Below are 23915 nucleotides of genomic sequence, written 5' to 3'. Positions count from 1 at the left end.
AAAGCAACTCTGTTTCTTCTCGTTTTGTCATTCCCTGAATAAAACACTTAGTAATTTTCTGATTGAAAATGTCCTAATCCAGTCCAATTTAATTCACTTACTCCCAGGACTGAAATGTCCATATGTTCCATTTCTTGTTTAACAATTTCAAGCTTTCCCTGATTCATGCTTCTCACATTCCATGTTCCTATTATATGTGTTGAACAGCTTCGGACTTTCCTTTTGCATCTATTCATGTCAACCACTGAACGTCCTTTCGGCTTTAGTCCAATCGCATCATTAAGAACAGCGCTACTCGTATTTGTCCTCTGCTCTACCCCAGTAGCAGATTGAGTGCCATCCGACCTGGGGGTCCCATCTTCCAGCACTATATCTTTTTTCATTTTGGATTATCTCATAATAGGGTTTTCAAGGTAAAGGTTGGTCAGAAGTGGTTTACCAGTGCCGCCTTCTGCGCAGTACTAACCAGAGTTAGCCATAGTGGCACTGCCGTTGTCTACGAAAGATCCTCCGCCAGTGTCACCTTCCACTACTGCTGCTGCCCAGTAGCTAACCTTCAGGGATTCCTCTGCCCCCATCCTCACTGGAACTGCCTGTTCTCTTCTGCGGATGTGGCCACTGATCCCTTAAGGATGCATCTTCGTCTGGTGTCTCAGCTGGGACCATTCCGTCTTGAGTGACTCTGCTAGGAGTTTAGTCTCTTGATAGAGTCTAGACCACTTACAGTATTGCTCTCAGCTTCCCTCACACACACACAAACCCCCTCACCACGTTAAGGTGTACATCCAGAAGGGAGAATTGCTAATGGTAGCATAAGCAAATTTCCACCACAGTAAAATCCAACAGAAAGAATTATGAATCAATCATTTCATGTAATAAAGATTGATAACAATTGCATTCTGTTCTGTTGCAAGAACAATGCTTTCTGTTTTTGGAAAAGGAAACATTCTTGTTGGTGCCTTTTCTTTGCAGTTTCAGCAAAGCAAAAGAACTGAGGCGGCATCAAGCCAAATACAGTCCCGCCAGAAAAAGGTCGAGAAACACTGCTGGATCAGAATGAGGAAAACATTTGACACCTGTGTTGCACTTGTTTCTGTGAACAAACAGAAAACCTTAGGTTTTTTTGTACTGGCAAACTATGCTTGTGCAAAAACTATACAACTACAGAATACAAACAGGCTGCCTTCAAATAGATGTGTAGTGGCTAAACACTATCATGCAATAGACAACAAAAAATGAAGTTCTTCAATAGAAATTATTATTTTTTGTCTTACTACTCTAGTAAATTACCTGAAGAATAAGATGGCGATGGTTCTCATCTTCTAAGCATAAGTCTCCCTTGTCCAAATGACTGCGAAATAAGGACAGATATTCATTTTGCCGACTGATGTCTGTGGCAAGAATCAATGCTCCTATCTGGCTTTCCATCAGCTGCCTGAAATTGGAGATACAAGTAAGCAGCATGAAAATGAACTGTCACCATCTACGTCCAAATTAAAATGTAAAATTCATAGATCATTTTGCAAAAAGTTCAAAGCAACCCTGGTGGTTAGCTTGTGATTAAAATGAATAAAACTATATTTCTAATATTATCTTTCTTAGAACAGCGAGCCCTAACTCAACATTTCATCTATTTAAAGTCTTTAAACCCTTTAAACATATTGTAAATGCAAATGAATATATGAAATTTACATGTGAATCTCAACAGATGACAAGTATTAATATGCTATACTTTACATGATAAAATTGAGAAAATCAATGAAAAGTGACAAAGCTGACAGTAAATATATTTTGTAATTTCAAGACCCTCTATTTGCACCTCTCCTCAATCTAAAATATCTATTCTGCAATGTATTCTACACTGCACAGTCAAACTATGATATCTGAATGTGTATGGCCAATCCAACACATACCTATTTTCTGGAGACATGTGTGCAAATAATCCAGACTCTCTTAACAGCCCCACAGCTGATCTCCAGTGGTGATTTTCCAGTACTGAGGTATTCTGAAAGAAAGAAATGTTGTTGGTATCAAAGGTTTGCGTTTTGTTTTTTAAAAATGCCACATACTATTTTCTTGAATGAACAGTCCAGTATACTAATTATGGGTTTTATCCTGCACCACTCTACTAACAGAAGGGGAAGGAGGGGAACTATGGACAGTAACTTCATTGAGGAGAAGAACTGAAGTTTTGCCATACGGTTTTTTGTCCCCAAGAACTGTCTTTTTGATGGTACTGGGAATTTCCTGGGGGGAGGGGAAGGCAGGAAAAAGATCTACTTCCACTAACAGAAAAGCAGTAGAATATAACCCTCCTTCCTTAAAAGAGCAAAACTAGCCCCAGGGCTTTATAACAAAAAAAGAGGAGTGTTTTCCGCTTACCTTGTATAAAGTTGCTAAATAATGGTTCGTTTTAATAAGGAAAGGCTGATTAACACCTGGGTGATCCAAATCATGAGTGGCAGCTGCAGTTAAACTGACCAGAACATCCCATGGAGTTATAGATTTGAAAAGCTGTAATATAAAGTTTTGAAAAGCTGTAATATAAAGTATGTCCACATGAACATTCACTATTAATGGTTACAAAATACTAGGTCAGGATTAAAAAGGGGGGGAATTGGTCTTCAAACACATCAATTATTTTTCATTTATTTATAGCCTGTAGGATTTGGGATTTCCCTATAACAACACAACAGGGGAGGTAAGATAATTATTAATGAAACCTGTAATTTATTAATTAAAAAATAAAAACAACAGGCATCCATGCCACATGTGGTCTATGGCATGGAGAGCTGCTGTCCATTGAAAAACACCCCAGCCCCACAGAGCCTCGATCCTCAAGCACTTTAAAGTAGTTTCCACATCCCACCCTGTGCATACACACACAGGAAACATCAAGCGCTCGAGCAATGTTTAAAACATCACTCAGCATGAAATGGAAGTTTCAGCACCAACAGAACTGCTATCATTACCCCTTTACTTGAAATAGAAGTGTTTGCGATAAGTAAGAGAAAATTGTTACCTTAGGTTCCTTTAAATAACAGTGCATGGCCTGAGTCACATCAGCAGCATGAACCGCATTGTGATATGGATTTTGACTATGGTAATCTTCTTGAACCATTACTTAAAAAACAGAAAAGTAGTATCAATGGTAGATTAACTGAGATTTTTACACATGTGCAGGTTTTTTCCCCTGAAAACAAATATAGCCCTAGCAATGATTCAGCTGAAGTAGGCACTGCAACATCAAGCATAAAGGAGTGGTATAAGATTAGCCTCTCTCCTCCAGTGTAAACCAAGCTACATACATGAATGACTGGTTCATTCTGTTTCTGTCCAACCAGAAAGGGAAGAACACCATGGCTCAGGCTTTCACACAGTCAGAAACTGACATGGAGGATTCCATTCATACTGAAAGCTCCTTGATTGAGAGAAGGGAGAGTGCCATTCCACCACTGTAATATTACAGCATTACCCCAGAAAAATGTATGAATTGGGTCATACTGGGTCCCCCCCCCCCTTTGACTGAACAGCATATTAAACAGGACAATCTTCAGCTAAAAGGATTAGGTCTGTATTATTCTAGATCAAGCTATCAGAGCATCAAATTAAATTCTTCACCAAAGCATTATTAACTATACACTGATCTCCAGCAGGAAGTCCTTTGAAGGAGTAGTTCAAACTAATCCAGTCCTCCCAAAATATTTAGAGAGGCTGATGGGAGACTACAATTTACATTAAAAAGTAAAGTTCACAGGATGAAATCAAGAGACAAGACTGCTCAAAGGCTCAAAAATCATAATAGGCAATCTGGATAATTTAAATAAGAGTCTCATCAACTACAGGTTCGTTCCTACACATGCATTAACAGAGATAATGCCGAGATAAGCCACGCAGAACTGTACCGAGCAAAAGCTTCAAGAACCTGCTGGCTGAATCTTGGTTAACACAAACAAACATGACCAGGGCTTGCCGCTTCCACTCTAACAGACAAGATACCTTGGCCACGATGTAGCCTCTTACTGCTCCTACTGCCTTTACCCTCATAACTGTAAGCAGGATTGCCTCCTGACTGAATCACACAGGGAGGCGAAAGTTACAGAACATGTTAATCACCAGTTAATCTGCATTTGTTTCAGGGAAAACACTCTCAAGCATTTGCGACCATATTTATCTACACAGACAAATAACACTAAGTAGGTGATAAGAAACATAAGAATAAAAAATAAATATAAGAAATACAGTTCTGGATGAAATCCAGTCTTTTCAATCTTGGTCAAGTTTGTATTAGCTGTTCTGAAAAGCATCAAAAGCTTCTTTTGGGGGAGGGTAATCAATATATCAAAATAAAACTATTTAACAGGAAATTCCCCCATGCATTTATAAAGATCCATGAGCAAAATCAGCACAAGGGCCTTTCCAGACAGTGGAACAACACAGTTGCTGCCAGGAAACCAGACTTTTCCTAAAGAAGCACTTCAACTGTCAGATTTCATTTTCAAGGAATCCATACCACAGTAACTTCGCTGCTGAAAAAATGCTACTCTTCCACTAAGCACATTTATTTCAGCTCGGAGCACAATGTAGAATATAGTTGTATGGAAGGAGTCATGGCATCTACTGGCCAATGCTTATGACAACTGCTCACAATGAGCAACATACTTTCACTGCCATTTTGTGAATTCTCATTCTATGTGGAGGTACAGAACATTGGGATACCGCCAAAGATCAGAACTAAAATGTTTTTGTCTGGAATGTACCTTATTGAAATTTTACACTTAACAGACTTTTCAAACTAGTGAACATGTTGAAGTATTTTACCTAAAAATCTACGGAGTTTCATTGTATCTAACTGGAAGTGTTCTATCAGTCCATGAAGATTAAACAGGTGGAAGGTTAAGGTGACTAAACTGTTTCCTGAGGAAAAACAATAAAAACATTTTTAACGGGAAACATCTAAAAAGTATACAGGCAGAATGATTAATAGATGATTTTACAACATAACAAAAACTGAAGACAGTAGAGTGCACACATGCAGATAACCAGGGTACAACAAAAAGGAAGCTGACTTACTAGCCACAGGAAGTAAAAGTCATATCATTTTACCACCTCTTACTAGTGAATGCAGCCACACAGTCCACCTAAACTATTTAAGAACATGGCTGGAAGGAACATGACACAGCAACAGCTTAGCAGATCAGTTCAGTCTCTGAAGAAACTCTCGGGAACCCTTTGTGCACATGAGACCCTTGAGATGTTCACAGTGGAAGACAGATAAGATACAAATGCAACAAAATGCATTTTTAAATTAAGGAAATCTCTATTCCTCTCATGCACACAGCTCCTTCTAGTTGCCTTCTTATACAGAACATAATTTTTAAAAACTTTAAACCTGAGTAGTTTCACTTTAGCGTTTAACATTCATTAGCACGTTTAACATTCATTCACTAGAAAAATCAAACCCAATACTAAAAAATGAACCCACATGTTTTGAAACTCTCTTATTTGATTTACTCTGTTCTTATAAAATATTTAAAATACTGATCTCATATTGGTGGTATTTCTATGTTGGACAATATGCCGTCACCATCTTTTGCATTCCATCTTTTGCTCTGTAAAGCCTTTAAAAGAACAAGCCAAGTGTTTAAACTGTAAGACAAGCTTTAAGCAGCTCACTGTTGGCAGCTTACTTAAATAATTCCTTATCATTTATACTTATACGGTCACAGTATTTTATTTCTCCTCCATGGACAACAGAAAGCTTGAAGTTATTAGCCAGTATGTAACTGTGTAATTTCCAACAGTAATCATTATGACGGTGATTCTAAAGGCGCATCTGCATTGTAGTCTGCTCCTGCCTTCACACCCATTCTAGCTACAAATGAATGAGAACACAGTGGACTGGATTCTATGCAGAGTCAGCAGAAGGTGTTTGCAGAGTAGAGTTTTCCCTATCCCCCTTGGGGAAGCGGTACAGGGAAGTTAGAGAAGGACCCATGCAGTAAAATCAAAGGAACACAGGACCTCGTGCTTGTCCAGCAGTACTGCATCTGTGGGAGCAAAAAGCCCCATGAAAAAATTTGGTTCCTCTTCCACCAACTCTCAGCATCAGCTTCTCGAGGCTTTCAGGAGGTTGGTGGGATATTTACACTGTCATGGGCTAGCTCAAATCAAAAAGGCAGCATTTTCTTCCCCACCATCTCTGTCTGTCAATCCTTAAATTAAATAATTGAAAAACGTAACTGGCTCAGGGGAGCTTAAGAGCCACATTTCCCAGTATACTCCCCTGAGCCAGTTATGTTATGTTCTTCAGTCAGTCTTCTCCTTAGGGTGCATTCCATTAGGACTTGACTGTATAGCCACAATGAGATCATGGGCCTTTACTGTGGTGGGCCCACTCCTTGGGAACAGCTGGCTAGAGAGGTTGAGGAGGGCGGGCCTATTTCAGAAAACATTTGGAGGGTGACTTTTTCCAGCAAATCTGGCTGCAAGTTTGCTAATCCAGTGTTTCAACTCTTGTGTATTTTAAGTCTGAATGCCTTTAAATTGGTAAATAGAGTACTTTAATCTGCATTTTAATTTTGGACTATTACAACTGATATTCTCGCAACTTGCACGATTTGCCGCTTAAGTCTGAAGAGCTAAATATTTATTTAGGCCATCATTCAGAGGTTCATTTATTCCTTGACTAATTTGACTTCAGCCATTCATGATACCATTGCATTTATGTGTACGTGTGACAAAACCTCTATTAAGATATCTTTATAAGGAAAAAGTTTGTCTCAGTTGTGAAATAATTTACGATTTAAACTGACCAAAGCTAGCACTCAGCACTGCCAAGATAGGATAAAGAATTTAACAGAGCCTATTTGGAGATGAGACATAGAGAGCATTCCCTATTAAACTCATACAAAACAGTCAAGATGGGTCTTAAAAAATAGACAGTCATGGGCTGTGGAAGACCTGGCTTTAATAGACATATTATGATCAATTTCAGCATCAGCATTTGCTGACTGTCGTTGTGAGATAAAGCATAGTAAACTAGTAGATAACTGCATGTCTGATTTTCTTACACTCCACTGAAATGTTGTTGACGAATCCTTAGCCTTTGCTTCAAGACCCCTACTTCAACCAACAGCCCACTTCATAGAGAATACCACAGAAAACATTCTTCCCCTGGCAGTGTCAGATCTCACCTCCTTTTGAAGGAGAAGAGAACACACAATGCTGTGAAGATCCTAAGGTCCACCCAGGCTCCTATGGGGAGAGGCAGTCCTTCAAGTATAAGGGATTTAAACATCAAAACCAGCACCCTGAATTGGGCCCAGGAGCAAACAGGTAGTCAATGATGCTGCTGTAGTACTACTGTCATAACAGTAGTCCAACTAACACCCATTAATTGATACAGGCTGTTGCATTCTGGACCACTTACAGCTCCTGAGTCGTTTTCTAGAGCAGCCCCAAGTACAGCGCATTACAATAATCTAGTCCAGAGGTTACAGTAGCATGGATCAATGTGACCAGATCACCTGTATCCAAAAAAAGGGCGAATAATCCTGATCAGATGTATTTACAAAAAAGTTCAGCTTTCTGTGACTAAATACTGGACTCAGATCAAGAAAGTATTTTGTTTACATGGAGAATGTACAATGCTTGCATACGAGACAAATTCAGTGATAAGAAAGCAAAATCGAAAGTACGGGGCTGGCATAACATACATGCCTGACAATTTCCTTACCATTTGTTAGCCTGTCAAAGAGGAAGATATCAAAATTCCAGTTTCCAGCTTTCTCTAGCATACACTGAAAGAGATACAACAGAATATTTTACTCTGAGTTAATGCACATCATTTTCATACATTGTGAATTAGAATCATACTGAAATCCCTTTAGGATTAAGTATCAAGGCTGAGAGACTACAGCAAGGTGGTGGATCGAGGCTGCTGTGTCACTGTGTCAGCTTTTTGACTAGGCACTAGCAAGAAGGCTTGGAGCTGAGATCAACAGAGAATCAATTCTAACCCTGGAACTGAGGCAGTCCCAATAGAGAGAATGGTAAAATGAAGCTCAGCACGCCTTAAGCATAACTATTGTCTCAGAACACAACTAAATAGAAGAAGAGTTGGTTTTTATATGCCAACTTTCTCTACCTTTTAAGGAGAATCAAACTGGCTTACAATCTCCTTCCCTTTCTCTCCCCACAACAGACACCTTGTGAGGTGGGGCTGAGAGTTCAGAGAACTGTGACTAGCCCAAGGTCATCCAGCTGTCTTTATGTGGAGGACTGGGGAAACCAACCCAGTTCTCCAGATTAGAGTCCGCCACTCTTAACCACTACACTAGGCTGACTCTCAAGAACTACTTCAGGAAACTCCACCCACTTCAGCAAAACTACAGGGGCTGAAGGTCCAAATAATCCTAAGTAAAAGGCACAATACCCCCTGATGCATACACCTTTTACAAAGAGCCATTAAGAATTGTAAGGCTGTGCTAAGAACTGCAAGGCCTCCAAGGATTTCACCTTGAAAGGGCAGGCAGGAAAGGGGTCCTACGGTCAGGCATAGCTAAACCTTTAAAAGAAGCTCTCATCAGGCCACACCTCCAGGCTTCTGGAACTGAGATTAGCCAGGGAGGGAGAAGGGGATCCTTCAGTCTGGCAGGCTGCAGCCAAAGCCTTAGAAAAGAGCCATTATGAATTGGAGGCTCTGTCAGGCAACACCTCCAGGTTTCTCCCATCAGAGCTGACACAGCCAAGTAGGGGGGAAATGTGCCTTTATTCAGGCTGGCATGCAGACAAAGACTTTGGCAAGAGCCAGTGAATCTGTCAGACCACACCTCGCCAGGGAGGGGAAAGGTGCCTTTATTCAGGCTGGTGCACAGCCAAAGCCTTTGAAAAAGACCTCTTTTGAGTCCAGCTCTTTCAAATTATGCCCTCTGGGTAAATTGGTGAAAGAAAGAGCAGGCAGTTGTGCTATATGATCCCCCAGGCAGATAAGGCACAGAGAATGGGCTTTTTAGCAGTGCCGTCTTAAAGCCACAGAATAATCCAGAGAAGGTCCTTTTTGAACCATGATGGCAAAGAGGAAAGCCAGAAATGTTTCTTCTTTAAATGTCATTTATTCCTCACTAGAATGAGTATTGATGACAAAAAAAACTTTTAAGAAAAACAAGTCTCCTTAGCCTCAAGAACGAGGTGAGGGAAAAATAACACAGAACAGCAATGAAGATCCTCTCTTTGCGACAGCAAAAAGAGAACTCCTCGTGTTCATGTAATCGTTTTGGAGGGAAAGCACCAGAGGGAATTGGGGTGTTCCTAGTCTACTAGGAAGCTTTGGAAATCTTTTTCACAGCTCGCCTGTACACACACAGCCCCGACATGAGAAGCCATGATGATGAACACCTATTCTACAAAGTGTATTTGTCTCTGTTAATGTTATAAAAAGCACACAAGAATTGTTCCCCAAGTTTCAAGAATCCCATAGAAACCTTCAGGTTCTGGGCTTCTGCTCTAAACCTGAGTGATCCACATGCAAAAACATACTACCACATAGAGATAAGTTGTACAGCAGAAGATCTGCATTCTGTTAACAGAGAAACAATGACTTGGTTCAAGTTATGCAGACCCATGCAAAACAATGGCACATATTTGTCTATGAACCTCGTCTGTGCCAGTTTTCTTCCACATCATAAATTTATATTGGTGGGAGGGAGTGAAAGCAGCGGCCTTGGACCATATTTTAAGTCATTTTCTGAAGAGGTAGTACTTTCATCAAAGGAGTACTGGAAAAAAATAGTATACTGTATTATCCAGAAATATCCGTTCAGTAGCCCAAGAGCTACCCAGCTGCTACATTGTAAACAAGCTAAACTGCAGGGAGAACATCTAAAACCAAGTGTTAAATCATAGAGACCGAACAAAGCGCTCCCAGCTTATCTGGTTTTAGGGCAACTAGTGAAGTTCTTCAGAGCATTTTGTTTGGTGTTATATTGAGTCATCTTTGAAGTTATTCTGTTCAGCTTCATTATCTACCACTATTTGCAAAACAAGAAACATTTCTTTTGCCTTTGAACACTGTTTTTATCTCTTTCTCTTTATCCGAACGATTTCCCACAGTGCTAAATGTAGCATTCTGGTTACTGGCAATAATTCCCTTTCAGCACCAACATTTAGTACAAGTCATTTACAGGGCAGTCCTGCACTGAGTCACTCTAGCCTAAGCTCCTGGACTTTAGGATTGCACTGTAACTTAACTGCAGACCTTATCATACATAAATACTTATTTCAGGGCACAGTAACAAGGTAGTTTGAATTTGGAACTTCACACACAAACCTTAGCTTGTCCATTATAATCATCATCTAAAATGTTTGAAGAACTTGGAAGAGTGGTACCACGGAAGAAACGGGAAGATCTCAAGTACCGCTGGAAACTCAGTAACCGTCGGATATTCCTTGCAGACACAGAAACTTCAATTTCAGAATTTGCTGGGGAAGAAAAATGTAAAAAATTATTATGTAATATATATACATACTACTATCTCATTAAAAGCAATATCATTAAGTGATAAGAGCTATCCATTCGACACACATACATTGGGTTGGACCCAGCACAGCCCCCAGGAACAGGATTTCAAGGAGCATCTCAGGCTACCAGGGAAGCTGAGAAAGTCATGCTCCATAAGACAGTCCTGCTCCATGGGCAGAAGCCTTTGTGCCACAGAAATACTGTGCTGGCTACAGCGAATTAGTCTGGCCTTCAAAAATAAATCAGATGTGATACTTAACTATCACGGCATATTTAAATTCCAAACAACTACTGTCAATGCAGTTGGAAAAGATTATTAGGATCTATTTTCTGAATTATCACATGATACAATACAACACAATTGAGATTATATCATTGTTGGATAAACTTAGAAAACTCGCTATAAAGATTCATTTCAAAACTACAGTATCGAATTGATTCTGTGGTATATTTGTTATGTTTTTGTTTTTAAAATATAAAAAGATAGCAAATAAATTCTAAGAAATTGAAACAAAAATGTCACACTGTGTAAAGGACTAGGAGGCTCCTGAATTGTATTGCAAAACTGATTTAACCCAGGTACTGAAAGAAATTTCAGGAGCGTCCTGCAATAGTTTTAACCAAGGCTAACAACCAAATATTATGACAATCCCAGATATGAATAGGTGTGTGTGTGTGGGGGGGGGTTATAGTGTGCAACTCACACACAAATAGGAATGTGGTGGGAGTGGGAACATGTAATCCCCAAACCTGCTCCCAATTCTTTAACCTGAGAAGTATTAGATCTGCAACAAGCCCGAGTTACAGAAAGCATTCCAAAGGGCATTTCTCTTTCTCCCTACTTGTTTCTCTGGTGTTCTTATGAACACTCTGGCCACTGATGCCTACCCAGAGTAAAACCAGAAAAGAAGAGATTACTATTATTCACAGAATTCCCATTCACATAGACAAGAATTCTGTTCCACCTTTTATTGGCAGCTACCTAAAACCCTCTTATGTTAATTTTCTGGAACAGAAGCAACTACAACTGCAGTTCTTTCTGCCACTGAGGCAATGTGAAAAGGTTTGGGCCAAGCAAGAACCAACATTGTCTTGCACCACCATCCTGTAGCAGTGAAAAGAGGCACACTGCAAATGTAACAAGAGAAGGAGGCCTAAGGTATTACTTTTGCATTTCTTATGAATTGTACTGTCAACTTTCATAGATGAAACAAATTTATCAGCTCTGGAATCAAAACCACAACTCTTCTCCAAGACACAAGATACAATTAATTCTTCATCACAAGACTACAGTAACATCCTTAAATGTGAAGTTCTACACTCTCATGTCATTAATCAACATATCACATCCTTCAGACATTGAACTAAAAATCTGAAAAGCAAAGTATTCTAATTATTATTCCTGGAGAAGGATGATAATTTTTATTACTGAGATCTAACACCTACTGAGTTTACATTTGAGTACTGCTTACTTTTAGCTAACCAAATAATTATGATGCTCCTGGTAACATGTTAAAAAGATCACCCCAATGAAGTTTTCATTGCCAGCAAGACACCCATCTTTACCAGATCATAACTTATCCCTTCCCCTTTAAAAGCATTGCCATTTCTACAGAATGAAGTCTTTCACCTCTTTTTAAAGATGCCATAATCCTGAAGAGAGAAAAAAGGAAGAGCAACAGTTTTTACCTTGAGAATCTAGGGTTTGAAATATTCTCTTGCTTTCATTCTAGAACCAGCTTTAAAAAAACTACATACAGAAGAGGAAAGGAATGAGCAGGTGCTCATACTAACAGCAAATAAAGATTTTCTAGTTCATCATTTCATGGTCTACACCAGATAAAGCTGGGCTTGTACAAATGGGTTTCAAACCACTGTTTTGATATAAAGGAAGGGGTTTTCTCAAACTTTGAAAGTAGTAGCAAGAGCAAATCTTTGAAGGAAAAATAGTGAAAAAAGGAAGGGGAAGAGAGTAACAGGAGAAACATATGTGTTTAGACAGGAAGGCAAGTTTACCTGAAGTGTAACAATTTCTAGATTTAATGTAGTTATGGTGTGTTTTAAAAGGCAGAACACACATTCTTATATGCTACACCTCACCTGGTATTTCAGAGATCAGAAGTAGATGATTCATTAATTTTGTTGACATACAGGTCTGTTTTTCAAACTGCCAGTATTGTTGATATGATTATAAACCCTTCTAATGATATGCAGTAGAAAGAGTGATGTAACCATCACAACAAGCATGGACTTAATTACAGCTGGGCGGAACACAGGGAGCTATACAGTGCCGGAAAAAATGCAACCAAAGTCAAGTGCCCTAGTCACTTGGCCATAACCCCACAGTATGAGACTACAGCTATTTTAAATCTCCTAGAAGTTACACATTTGTCTTATGCATATTTCCTTTTTACCAACAAAAAAAATAGTCAGATTATTACTAAATGTGAATGCATCATTGCTAGTTCCTGTGATCTTTTGCCAGAAACCAGAATGGAATTCTTGCTTTACCAAAAATCTAATTAATTATTCCTGAGAAATATATCTAATAGCAATGTGTGGCCCCCATCTGTGGATATCTAAATCTGTGGATTGGGGCCACATTGACAATAAGAAGATTTTCCTGCAAACTTGGGGGACCTCTCAGGTATGAAGAAAAAAATCTGAAATATTAAAAAAAAAATACATTGGGGATTCAAAATTCCCCTCAAAATAAAAAGTTATCTGCACAGGCAACATAGTGTGATTCTGCAGCAACAACCCTTAGGAGCTGCTCTGGGCCTGGCTCCAGGCTCTGGGCTCAGAGCAGCTCCCAGCCAGCACCCCCGCTGTGGCTGGCCTCAGGTGGTGGGGCCTGCAGCTGTGCCTAACTCCGCAATCGGGGGGGGGGGGAGATAGGATTTCTCCTTGTGAGTCCCACAAGCCCCCCACTTATAGCTATATAGGGCATCCTGGCTTCAACTGAAACAATACTCATTTAATATATTTTTGTCCCTTTTGGGAATGACCAATACAGTCAAATCCCAACATAAAAAGTCTAGAGTTAATATAATCAGGAAATGTGCATAATGATAGTACCAACCATAATACCAGTTTTCAATTAATTATCTCCCTGGCAGGTATGACATCATCAATATTTAATATATTCATATTTTCTGGATATGGCCTAAACAGTAGAATATTGCCCAAGGACGGTTAGCAATTTGCTGATCCTAGTCAACTAATTTCTAGCCTTACTGATGAAAAGGTACAGGGATAAGAGAAAATTAAATTCCTTGATCTTTGCCTTACTTTGCTGCTATTTAAATAAAATTAAAGCCTGAAACCCTAGTTTCTTGGTCCCATTTAAGGCATTTTCATGCAATATGAATAGGAATTGCTATGCATGTTGGAGTTCATTCTTCAGCTAGTTTCTCAGGAAATTTTCAACATCAAGCTTGGAATATCTTCTCATTGATGTCTGAAGGATACATTAAGTGCCAAGCTGTTGATGGTTAGCAAAGACCTAATGAATTACTTGCCCTGACCTGGATGGCCCAGGCTAGCCTGATCTCGTCAGATCTCAGAAGCTAAGCAGGGTCAGCCCTGGTTAGTATTTGGATGGGAGACCACCAAGGAATACCAGGGTTGCTGTGCAGAGGAAGGCACTGGCAAACCACCTCAGTCTCTTGCCATGAAAACCCCAAAAGGGGTCGCCATAAGTCAACTGCGACTTGAAGGCACTTTACACACACACAATGAATTACTTAAGTGTGGGTATAGAGTCACATGAGTCTGAGTGCTGTAATGGACTGCTTAAAGTAAAACACTATACAAAAGAGAGAAACCAGAGCATGTTTTGACAAATTGTCATAGAAAAAAGGCAACTACTTCCCACACAACAGTCAGCTTTAAAATTCTGAGAACAATTTACCAAGTAACTTATAAAAGAATGGTGGTCAGCACATTATTATTTATTAGGTGCCTGAAAGTACACCAGTCACACATACCCCACAAACTGGCCCAATAAAGCACACTAAATGTATACTACCAATAAAGATACACACTGGACTGAAAGCCTATTTCATGCTGTCACTTTTTCCTGTCATCATCCCATCTTTTTGCCTTTGATGCAAGACCAACTGACAATTTCAGAACTGTGTGCCATGTTACAGTGTTTTCTTATTCACAGGCAGCCCCTCCCCCCCACAAATCGATTGTGTTATAAAACCATAATGCAAGGAGTTAATCTCTATCTGTATCCATTCAAAGTTAAGTGCAGAATTACTTCTTGTCTAACATATACATAAAAACTGAAGGGGGGCTATAATCAATCTATATCTCTAATAGAGTTATGTGACCCCATCTGTTGATATCTAAATTCCTGGACTGGGGCTACACCAGCACTAAACTGATTTTCCTGCAAACTTAGGGAACCCCCAGGTTTGCAGGAAAACCTGAAATCATACCTCCCAAAATACATAGGAGGGTTTAAACACCCTCTCTCGAATAAAACACCAACAGAGCTTTCAGTGGTGGATGTTGGGAGAGGCTCCAGGCCCAGCAGACACTGGGCAAGGCTCCGGACCTGAAGTGGCTCCCAGGCATGAGGCACCACTGCTGCTGCAGCTATGTTTGAAGATGGGTGGTGGGGCCTAGAGCCATGCCAGCCTTGGCGATGGGGGAGGGGGAGATGGCATTCCTCCCACAAGTCTTGCAGGCCCCCCAGTTGTATATCCTAATTCTAAACATGGCCAAATCTGTGGATACTTAAATCAAGAGACTGGAGCCATAGACAGACAAGACAGATCTTTCCAGAAACCTGAAAAATGCTCCAAGTTTACAGAAAAAACTGTAATCTAAAAAAGTAATATATTGGGGGTTAACCCCCACACACACAGTAATAGAAACAGTACTTGTAGCATTAAGAAATGAATGCCATTTGTAGTGACCACTGGTAGGCAACCACAGAAGTACTGCCAGCCTTGGTTTCTTTTAGCAGAAGGCGGGGGGAAACCCTTTTCAAAGCTGTTTCAGCCTTTAAGGGAGGATTCACTGGGGCCAGCTTGGCAGCAACCACCAAGTGAATTGCTACCACATGACTTGAGTGACTCACCCAGAACTGGCTGCTTGCTACTGTTCAACAGCAGCCATTCTATGAAAGACAGTATGGTGTAGCAGCTACAGTTTCCAACTAGGATCTGGGAGACCCAGGTTAATATCTCCATTGTGCCCTGGAAGTTCACTTGGGCCAATCACACAATCTCAGCCTAACTTACCTCACAAGGTTGTTCTGAGGATAAAATGGGGAAAGAAGTTGCTTTGGGTCTCCATCAAAAAGAAAGGTGGGATATAAATGAAGTAAGTAAATATAACTGAAGATGAGGAGCAGCTAAAAGGCTGGTGAGTGGGTGGGTGGGAAAGGAAGAAAGAAGCAGGAAAGGGGGAGAGGCCATGGGAAATTTCAGGGAATGGAAAGAGGAAACTGTGGCAAAGGGGAAAATAAGATGCCTCCTGAACTCCTTGCAGGTCCCCTGCTTGTACTAATATATTTCAGGAAAGTTCTAGAGAACAAAGTATTTAAACATCGAGAAATAAACGTTATCCATTTAAGGCTGAACTACCTAAAAATATAAGCTTTAAGAATAATGCATTAAAATGGTGATCCACTAATTATTTTATTCCTGTGACTTATAACAGCAAGTTTTGTGCTTGTTATTTCAAATTTAGCTAGCTAACAATATCAGTACTTGGTATGAAGCACCAGAGAATGGATAGGTAAACTGGCAGCCTAGGGTACAACCTCATCCCTAGGGCTCCCCCTGGGCCTACCACAGCCCAAATCTCTCCCCACATGGAGAATGAGTAGCAAAACCATTTCTGCTTGAGTTTTCCTTTGTATACCTCAGTAGCTCACTTAATTTTGCCTGTGTCTTACCTTCCACGGAGAAGGGAGTTGGGCAGAATCTTCACAAAACCTCTAGTTCACAACAGAAATGATGTGAAAGTGTAAAAAGCCTTAAACCTCTGTCACAACTTATATACAAGTAGGTGGAACTAATTGTGCTGGCTGTTCAGCATTTACTCAGTTCAAACTTATTTATATCCCACCTTTCTGTCAAGGCCCAATAAATACAAAACCACCTAAAATAAATTGTTAATCAGAATAAAAATTTTGATTTCAGTGTGACATTGTTCAGCACCAAATTGGCCATATGAACAATATCATTACTAAGTGTCACATCATTTATTTCTTTTTAGATATTTATACCCTACCTTTCCCCCAATGGGGATCCAAAGCAGCTTACATCTTTCTCCCCTCCTCTATTTTATCCTCACAACAACCACCCTGTGATAAGGGCTAGAATGAGACTGCGTGGCTGGCCCAAAGTCACCCAGCAGGCATTCATGGCAGAATGGAGTTCAAACTTGAGTACACCAGATCCTAGCCCAATTCTCTTAATCACTGCAGCACACTGATTCTCATCATCAGGGTTAGCTACCGGTAGAGCTGACCAGGATTGCCCAAAACCATAGGTTTACAAGTCCACTTCAAACTATGGCTTCAAAACAATCCTAGCTGTATCTCATCATACTAATCCTTCATGAAATTGCAATACTATGATTATTGCAAACCATGGAGGGGAAGGAGAATTTACACACAATGGAAAACACAGTGGTAGAGGCTCCAGGACACTAAGCATTAAAAAGGATATACCACTCTTCCTCAGTTACTATCCCCATCTGGTCACTAGCAACAGCAAATAAAGATTTGTAGAAATCTTGTGTGTGTATATATACTACTTTAATAAATTAAGGAGCAGCAGCTGCCAAAGCAAAAATTGCATAGAATTGATTTAAAACTGCTTCATAGAACAAAAAAGTGAGATCTGCACATTCACCATTCTGTCCTGGGAAGCAGCTAAGCATTTTTAAAATTTGTGAAATATGAACTTTTTTTATGCCACTAAAAGAATATTCCACATTTTACTTCCATAAGTGGATCACCTAGTAGGAAAATTATAGAAATAATTATATCTAAGATGTAAAGTACTACAGTATCTCACATAGGCATTTAAAATTTTCTTTTTAACGTCTGCTCAAACAGCTTTCTTTACATTGTCTTTTTACTACTTGTAGGTAGTGTGTAGTTCTACTTCTTCAAGACTCATCCCTTTTGTTAGCAAGCCTTCATGCCATATATATATAGAGCAATTATCAGCGCTTTCATCTAAATATACCTGATTGCCTGGACAGGCCACAGTCTATGCTACCAAATATTAAAGCAGTAAATTGAGAAAGAAACTTCACAAAAATGTTTTGAGACAAGAAAGAAAGCTTTTTGCCAATGGAACTTTTTATGGCAATGCTGCTTTCTGACATCATCATCATAGGAAAGCACTGTAATTAGGTTCAGATCTCTATTTTATTTTTTAATTAGGCCAAGCTTTATTTTGAGGAAAGAACAGCTGATCAGCTAAAGTATAGAAAACTTCCTGAACAACAGCTGTCTTGCAAGACTCATTAGAACAAGACCAAACCTGGGACTCATTGAGGTGCAAAAATGTGACAGGAATGGGAGAGCCAGAGTTATGCCCTCACCTGGTGTCAAGACCAGGACTATGAGTAACAAGCTAAAAAAGTTGGGGATAGAAAGCATAAGGTCAGGGCCAGAGCTCTGGAGGAATCCCCTCCAACATGAAGTGATCTCACCTCACCATCCTGCCGTTGTTCTCAAAGCCAAACTAGATGAGATGACATCCCCAAGTCCACCCCTGGGACACACCACCATTTAGTAGTGAGTTTCCACTAGGGAAATCCTTTTAACGGTTCTGCAGGGGCTGATTCTGGTCAGGACCACCATAATGTGAGAGAAGAAGGGCTCCAGCCTTCCCCATCATGCACCATTTTTCTGACCCAAAATGGCACCAGGAGGTATTATTTTCCTGTGTTGTTTATTTGCTGTTGCTGCAGCAGGGCAGGGCAGCCTCTCCTGGGCATACAGGCCACCCAGCTTGGTTGTCACTGGGTTTGATTCTCTTTGAGTGCCACAGCCACAAGGAAGGGATCTGGTTTTGTGGAACAGCTGGGGAGTCCCTACCCTCTTACTGCACAGTGAGAACGCCAACAACAGGAGAGAGTTCTGTGACTATGGAGAGACTATGGAGGAGAGTTCTTCTCCCACCCCCCTCTGGTCTTTCTTCAGTAACTCTGGCATCAACTGAACAAGCCCTCCCCCACAGCGGTCCAACCAGAATCATCCCCCAACACTGTTAAAAGGAGTTCCCATGTGGGAATTCACTGCCACAAAATGGCAGCATTTCCCTAGGGACACGATGTCATCTATTTCAACCCTCAGCATGCATACAAAGAGAGACAGGGGGCATCACGACCTTGCTCTCTTCTCAGCAAATCTTTCCAAAAGTTATTTTAAAAAGGGCGCAGCTCCAGAAAGGTTTCTGACCCAGAAGAAAGGACTATATGACTCAAAGGTCCTGAAGATCACTACCTTGGGCGGGGGGGACAATTCTTCAGGTAAGAATTGAAGGCTACATAGTCATTGGGGGTTTTATGGCTGGAATTTTAAATTATATAAAACAACACCCCAGAATGCACAGAAGCACAAAGACTTTTCTATAAATATTCAGCATGTGGTAGGGAGGCAAACTTATATATCAGAATTTACAGGACAATTATTATCATGTTCTATAAATGATCAATATACAGATATGGTATTGGTACACAGGTATTAGCGCCTATAATGGTTAAGTGATTATGAATAAGGTTATTGAAATGAGGTCCATCATTCTATCTAGCCAAGTATACACCATGCTAGAGAATGTGGATGTTTCACTTGTGCCAAGGAAGCATTCTATTTCAGCATAGTATCATGTAGATTTAGAAAAGGATTTAGAAAAGGATTGTGCTATCCTGCATATTGTAAATGCATAATTTCTCAAAGCAGAAATTATTACTTTTGCAGGAAATTAAGAAAAATGTTAATTTCCATTTTATAACCAGTCAAGTACTTGAAGTCCAGCAGCCAAAAACAAATGGTATTCTTCATTATTGTTCGGCTATTATTTAAATACTTACAGTGAAAAATACGGAAATCAATGTATGGATGAGAACCTCTTCTCTCTGTTTCAAATCCTGCCCGACTTCTTACTCGTACATCTCCTAGAAATAGGGTCAAGAGTGAAATACACCATGTCGAAGAGCTACAGAGAAAATTGCAACTGAGTACAGTTGCAAGGTGTATATGTATGCCGTGTAACAGTTATACAACAAACCTATTCAATGTCTATTGACTTAAGAGCTGATACTTCAAAATAAAGATTGAAGACTTTTCAAACTTGCAATTGCATGCTCTTCATTAAACTATTTCCTACCTCAGTATATAGCCAAATGCATAATTACTTAGATGAAGTTGCATATGCTAAGCTACATCACTGCACAGGAAGAAGTGTCAGAACTTCTTTTTTGCTCCTTGGAGCCATACTGTTGTCCAAAAAGGTCAGTTAAGCTATAATAATCTTACATTAACAACTTTTACAATTATAATTGTTGCCAAAGATTACTTACTTGCATTCAGCTGTTTGAATATTACACAAGACCCTATTAAAATACCAAAACTTAGTATTAACACTCTAGAGATTAAAAAAAAAATTCTACTTCAGCTAAGCAGTCACTTCAAATAAGTATTATTACTAAAAAGCTGACCACATAAGTAGCTTTTAAAAAAAGAAAATGCAATATATTCATACGAATTTACATTTACTAACATACCCTATTGCTGGGAATTCTTGGACAATCACAGCTATGTTTGAAAGCTTTGAAAGATTCCCAAAAATCCTCTACATATAAGGAAGATGTTATATTATTAATATTTAAATTTGAACTATAGGCCAATCAAACAACTGCTTTTATTTCACTGTTGAAATTTGTACTGCCTGGCAGATATGTGAATGCAGGGGGACTGTTTGGGGGGGGGGGATCATCATCTTCCAACGGGAAAAACTTTTTTTGTCAGTGCTCCCTAAAATGTCCCAATTTTGAGACACTTTGGGGAGCACTGACAAAAAAAAATCTAATAAAATTCCTTTAGCATTAACGAAATGCTTCTTAAGACAAAAAATTCCTCACTTAATATATATAACATGAAGAAGTTCTCAGTCATGTTCAATTTCTACAATAGAAAAACTGAAATTTCAGGGGATGCTGAAAAAACTCGAACTTTTTCAAGAATATATTTTGTGTTTCAGGGTAAATAATTTTGGCAACAATTAATATGCTATAATATGTTTGATAATACATGATTAAAGAGTTCAGTGTTTTCAATACTATGAAGTTTAACTTAATCTTCAAATATGTTGGTAGTGCTATTTATTGTGACTGTATCAGAGTGTCTGTCCAATTAATACACTTTCTTTTGTTTACTACAATATTTGTTTTCTACCTCTCAGATGGCAAAAATTAAGATAGATGTTCTATGGAAGCATAGGATATAGGAGTTTGCAGCTCATGTACTTTAAAATTCCATAAACATGCCAAATAGTACAATTTTATATGCTAATTAAGTTATAAGCGGTGATTTTATGTTGTTAAATCAGTAAAAGTAGTTTAAGGTTTGCTAGGAAAGTATTGCATATATTTCCATTTTTCCCAAAATGCCAATTTTTCTGAAGAAACAGAACCCCCATCCCACTAATTTAAAATTTCCAGAAGTTTTACATTTCTACTGTCCAATCGTATTTTCTGAACAAAGCTACTTTGAGAAGTCTGCAATGTTACTGAAGATACTGTATGCCATTCTAATTTGTGCATGTAACTATAAACATAATACCGACTTTGCAGAATCAAATTTGAATACCTTGAATGTACTTAGTGTACATGAAACTCAAAATAATTTAGAGAATTAAAGGTAAACCCTAGGTTGCTATACAAGATAAAATAAGCATTCGAAGTACATCTGGTAGGCAGGTAATACACCAGACAGAACAGTAACAGATTTAAAATTACATTTATATGCAACTACTAGAATCTAAAGAGTTGCATTCACTCAGGGACTTTCAGACCCAACCTTCCTACTGCAGCCAATATCCTATCCCTATTCCAAAAGCCACTCCCAAAAAGTTGAGGGACTCAGTAGAGCACTGGGAAGTTGAGGGACTCACACAGTATGGAGTAGGGGAAACTGCCTTCAGACTGTAAAACTGGCTGCCTCTGTCCATGCAGGAGCCTTTTTGGATTCTGAGTGACCGATACTGCTATTCAACTCTGATGAGAAAATATTTTAGCTAATTCACAGGGTTTTTTTTTTAAGCTTTGCTCTGTTTTACACACAAGACAACGTCAAAGACAAGAAGCAAACTCACATGTAACATTTTACATGATGCTTTATATCTGATCTATATCCCGGGATCTTTGCCAGAGCCAATTATGCAAGTATATCTTCAGAAGCATATCCACAAAACTGCCCTTATCAGGATTATTCCAAGGTAATAGATATGTGGGCATCAACAGTGGTATCTAACATGCTGCTATCATCTGTGGAGTTCCAGCAAAAAAGGCAACTATATAATGAAGTGTACGAAGACTCCACATACAGAAGTGAAGCCATAGAGTGTTCATGCTATTACTATCCACATACATGAAGTCAGATGCAATTCAGTTGCATCTGAAAGAATCCCAAACAGTTACAAGAAATGAACTCAACCACATGTAATAAGATATTCCTAGATAACTTTTATTTATGATACTAAGGATGATTACGAGAGTATATTGCAGCTTGAATGTTATAATCCAACAGTTATTCCACTGATTGGTGGGAAGTATATTGCAAAAAAAAAAAACTTCAAAACTCAAGGACCACTTCTGTTCAAACTTGATAGAAGTTGATCCTACTTCCATTAACTAGAAATACTGCCACAGAGCAAACCAACCGTGATCAATGAGAAACTAGTCCCCAGAAATTTGCAGTTACAAGCAATGAATTTAAGTCTCATTTAATCAGATTCTCCTTCAAGAATCAGTAAGTGTGTTATAACATCTAGAATGACTGGGCATAGCCACAACACCCAGTTTTTTCTTACTACTTCGAAAAGAAACAGATTGCACAATTCTTAGAGCTCTGCATTCAGAGGATCACTCCCCTACTTAGGAACACTGTAGTAGCTACCTGGATCACATTTTCTCCGAAGAGGACAAGGAAGTACATAAGGTTTCCTCTTCACAACAACAAGCATAGGAGGTTACATGTCTTCACTTAGTAAAGGTGTATATGTCATATATGATACAGTGGATCAAACCAGCTTTTCCATTGACAAAAAGGGAGTAAGGATCCTCTCTGACTGGGGTCATGAGACTGGCTGGGGTCATGAGACTGGCATGGACAAAAACATGAGACAGGGCTGCAGTAAGCAGGGGATTCGGTTTAAATTGAATGGAAAAGCTAGTTGGATCCACCCCAATAATGTTAGCTCTTCAACCCATGTTATACTCTGATGGGTTTATTATTATTATGCAAGTGTTTAATAGCATTGTACTACTGTTCTCCGACTGATTTTGAGCTATACTGTTGATATGTATCATCACCTCAAGGAAGACATTTATTGAAACACATTAGGCAGTATATTTGAATCCTCCTTCAGATTGAGACTCACATCTCATATTACTTCTCTGATTTAGAGATTCAGCATTCAAATAAATATGATGGGTTGGATCTATATCCAAGTAGAAAGAGGTTGCATAAGCTCTTTCCCTACCCCACCCTTTCCAAATGAGTTCTCTGTGTGCCCCAAAAATTCCATGCTGAGTGTCAAGGGACCCTCAAACAAAATGCGCTATGAGGTGCAGTTGAACAGAGGAAATCAGGCAAAAATTGCCTCATCTTGTGGAAGCAGCACAAGTATGACTTGAGATATGCTGCACTCATACAAGAGAATACAATTTCATCCAATTATCCTGTTAAATGCCATCTACCAATGCAGTGCATGTTGTTGATGGGGGCTAACCCTCAGCACAGGATTTCTGGGATACATGAGGAGCTGCTTTGCAAAGGGAATTGTGGAGGAGACCCTTCGTATGAGCTTGTTCCACTGAAGTACCTCTGGCTCCAGTCCAGTGGGTTGGATCCAATGATCCAATCACAGCAAATTGTGGATCTTCCTAATCCCCATCCACCCAGTCATTTTTTTACTCCAGGAAAGTTGATTTCCAGAGCTGTGAAATCCTCATAAAGCCACGAGTCAGTGGGCTGCAGTGAGAAGAAAGTGGGCAAAATCACTCTCTCTTCCATTCCATTAACTGAGGGATAGCTGGATCCAATCCACTATCTCCATGTAGTTTGTTACATTCTACATGTAGAGGCAGAGAAGGGGATGGAAGAGTCTAATACCCATTACTGGTTAGA

The 23915-nt window shown here is 39.4% G+C and overlaps 1 protein-coding gene across 2 annotated transcripts in view; it reads right to left on the bottom strand.

The window, feature by feature from the left end:
* PDE7A (phosphodiesterase 7A) overlaps positions 1-23915 on the bottom strand; it is a 51665-nt gene that overhangs the window by 5619 nt on the left and 22131 nt on the right. The window contains exons 3-10 of one of the 2 annotated variants that reach the window (XM_056854454.1): positions 19598-19681; positions 10331-10482; positions 7739-7802; positions 4822-4917; positions 3023-3123; positions 2383-2514; positions 1914-2005; positions 1291-1435 (exon numbers count right to left, since the gene is read on the bottom strand). In XM_056854454.1, the coding sequence (XP_056710432.1) occupies positions 1291-1435; positions 1914-2005; positions 2383-2514; positions 3023-3123; positions 4822-4917; positions 7739-7802; positions 10331-10482; positions 19598-19681 (866 nt within the window). The remainder of the gene's footprint in view (positions 1-1290; positions 1436-1913; positions 2006-2382; positions 2515-3022; positions 3124-4821; positions 4918-7738; positions 7803-10330; positions 10483-19597; positions 19682-23915) is intronic. The other variant, XM_056854455.1, reaches the window with a different exon arrangement.

This window comes from Euleptes europaea, chromosome 8 (genome assembly GCF_029931775.1).
Source record: "Euleptes europaea isolate rEulEur1 chromosome 8, rEulEur1.hap1, whole genome shotgun sequence".
NCBI classification, from domain to species: domain Eukaryota; kingdom Metazoa; phylum Chordata; class Lepidosauria; order Squamata; family Sphaerodactylidae; genus Euleptes; species Euleptes europaea.
This window is presented reverse-complemented; position numbering and strand designations above follow the sequence as displayed.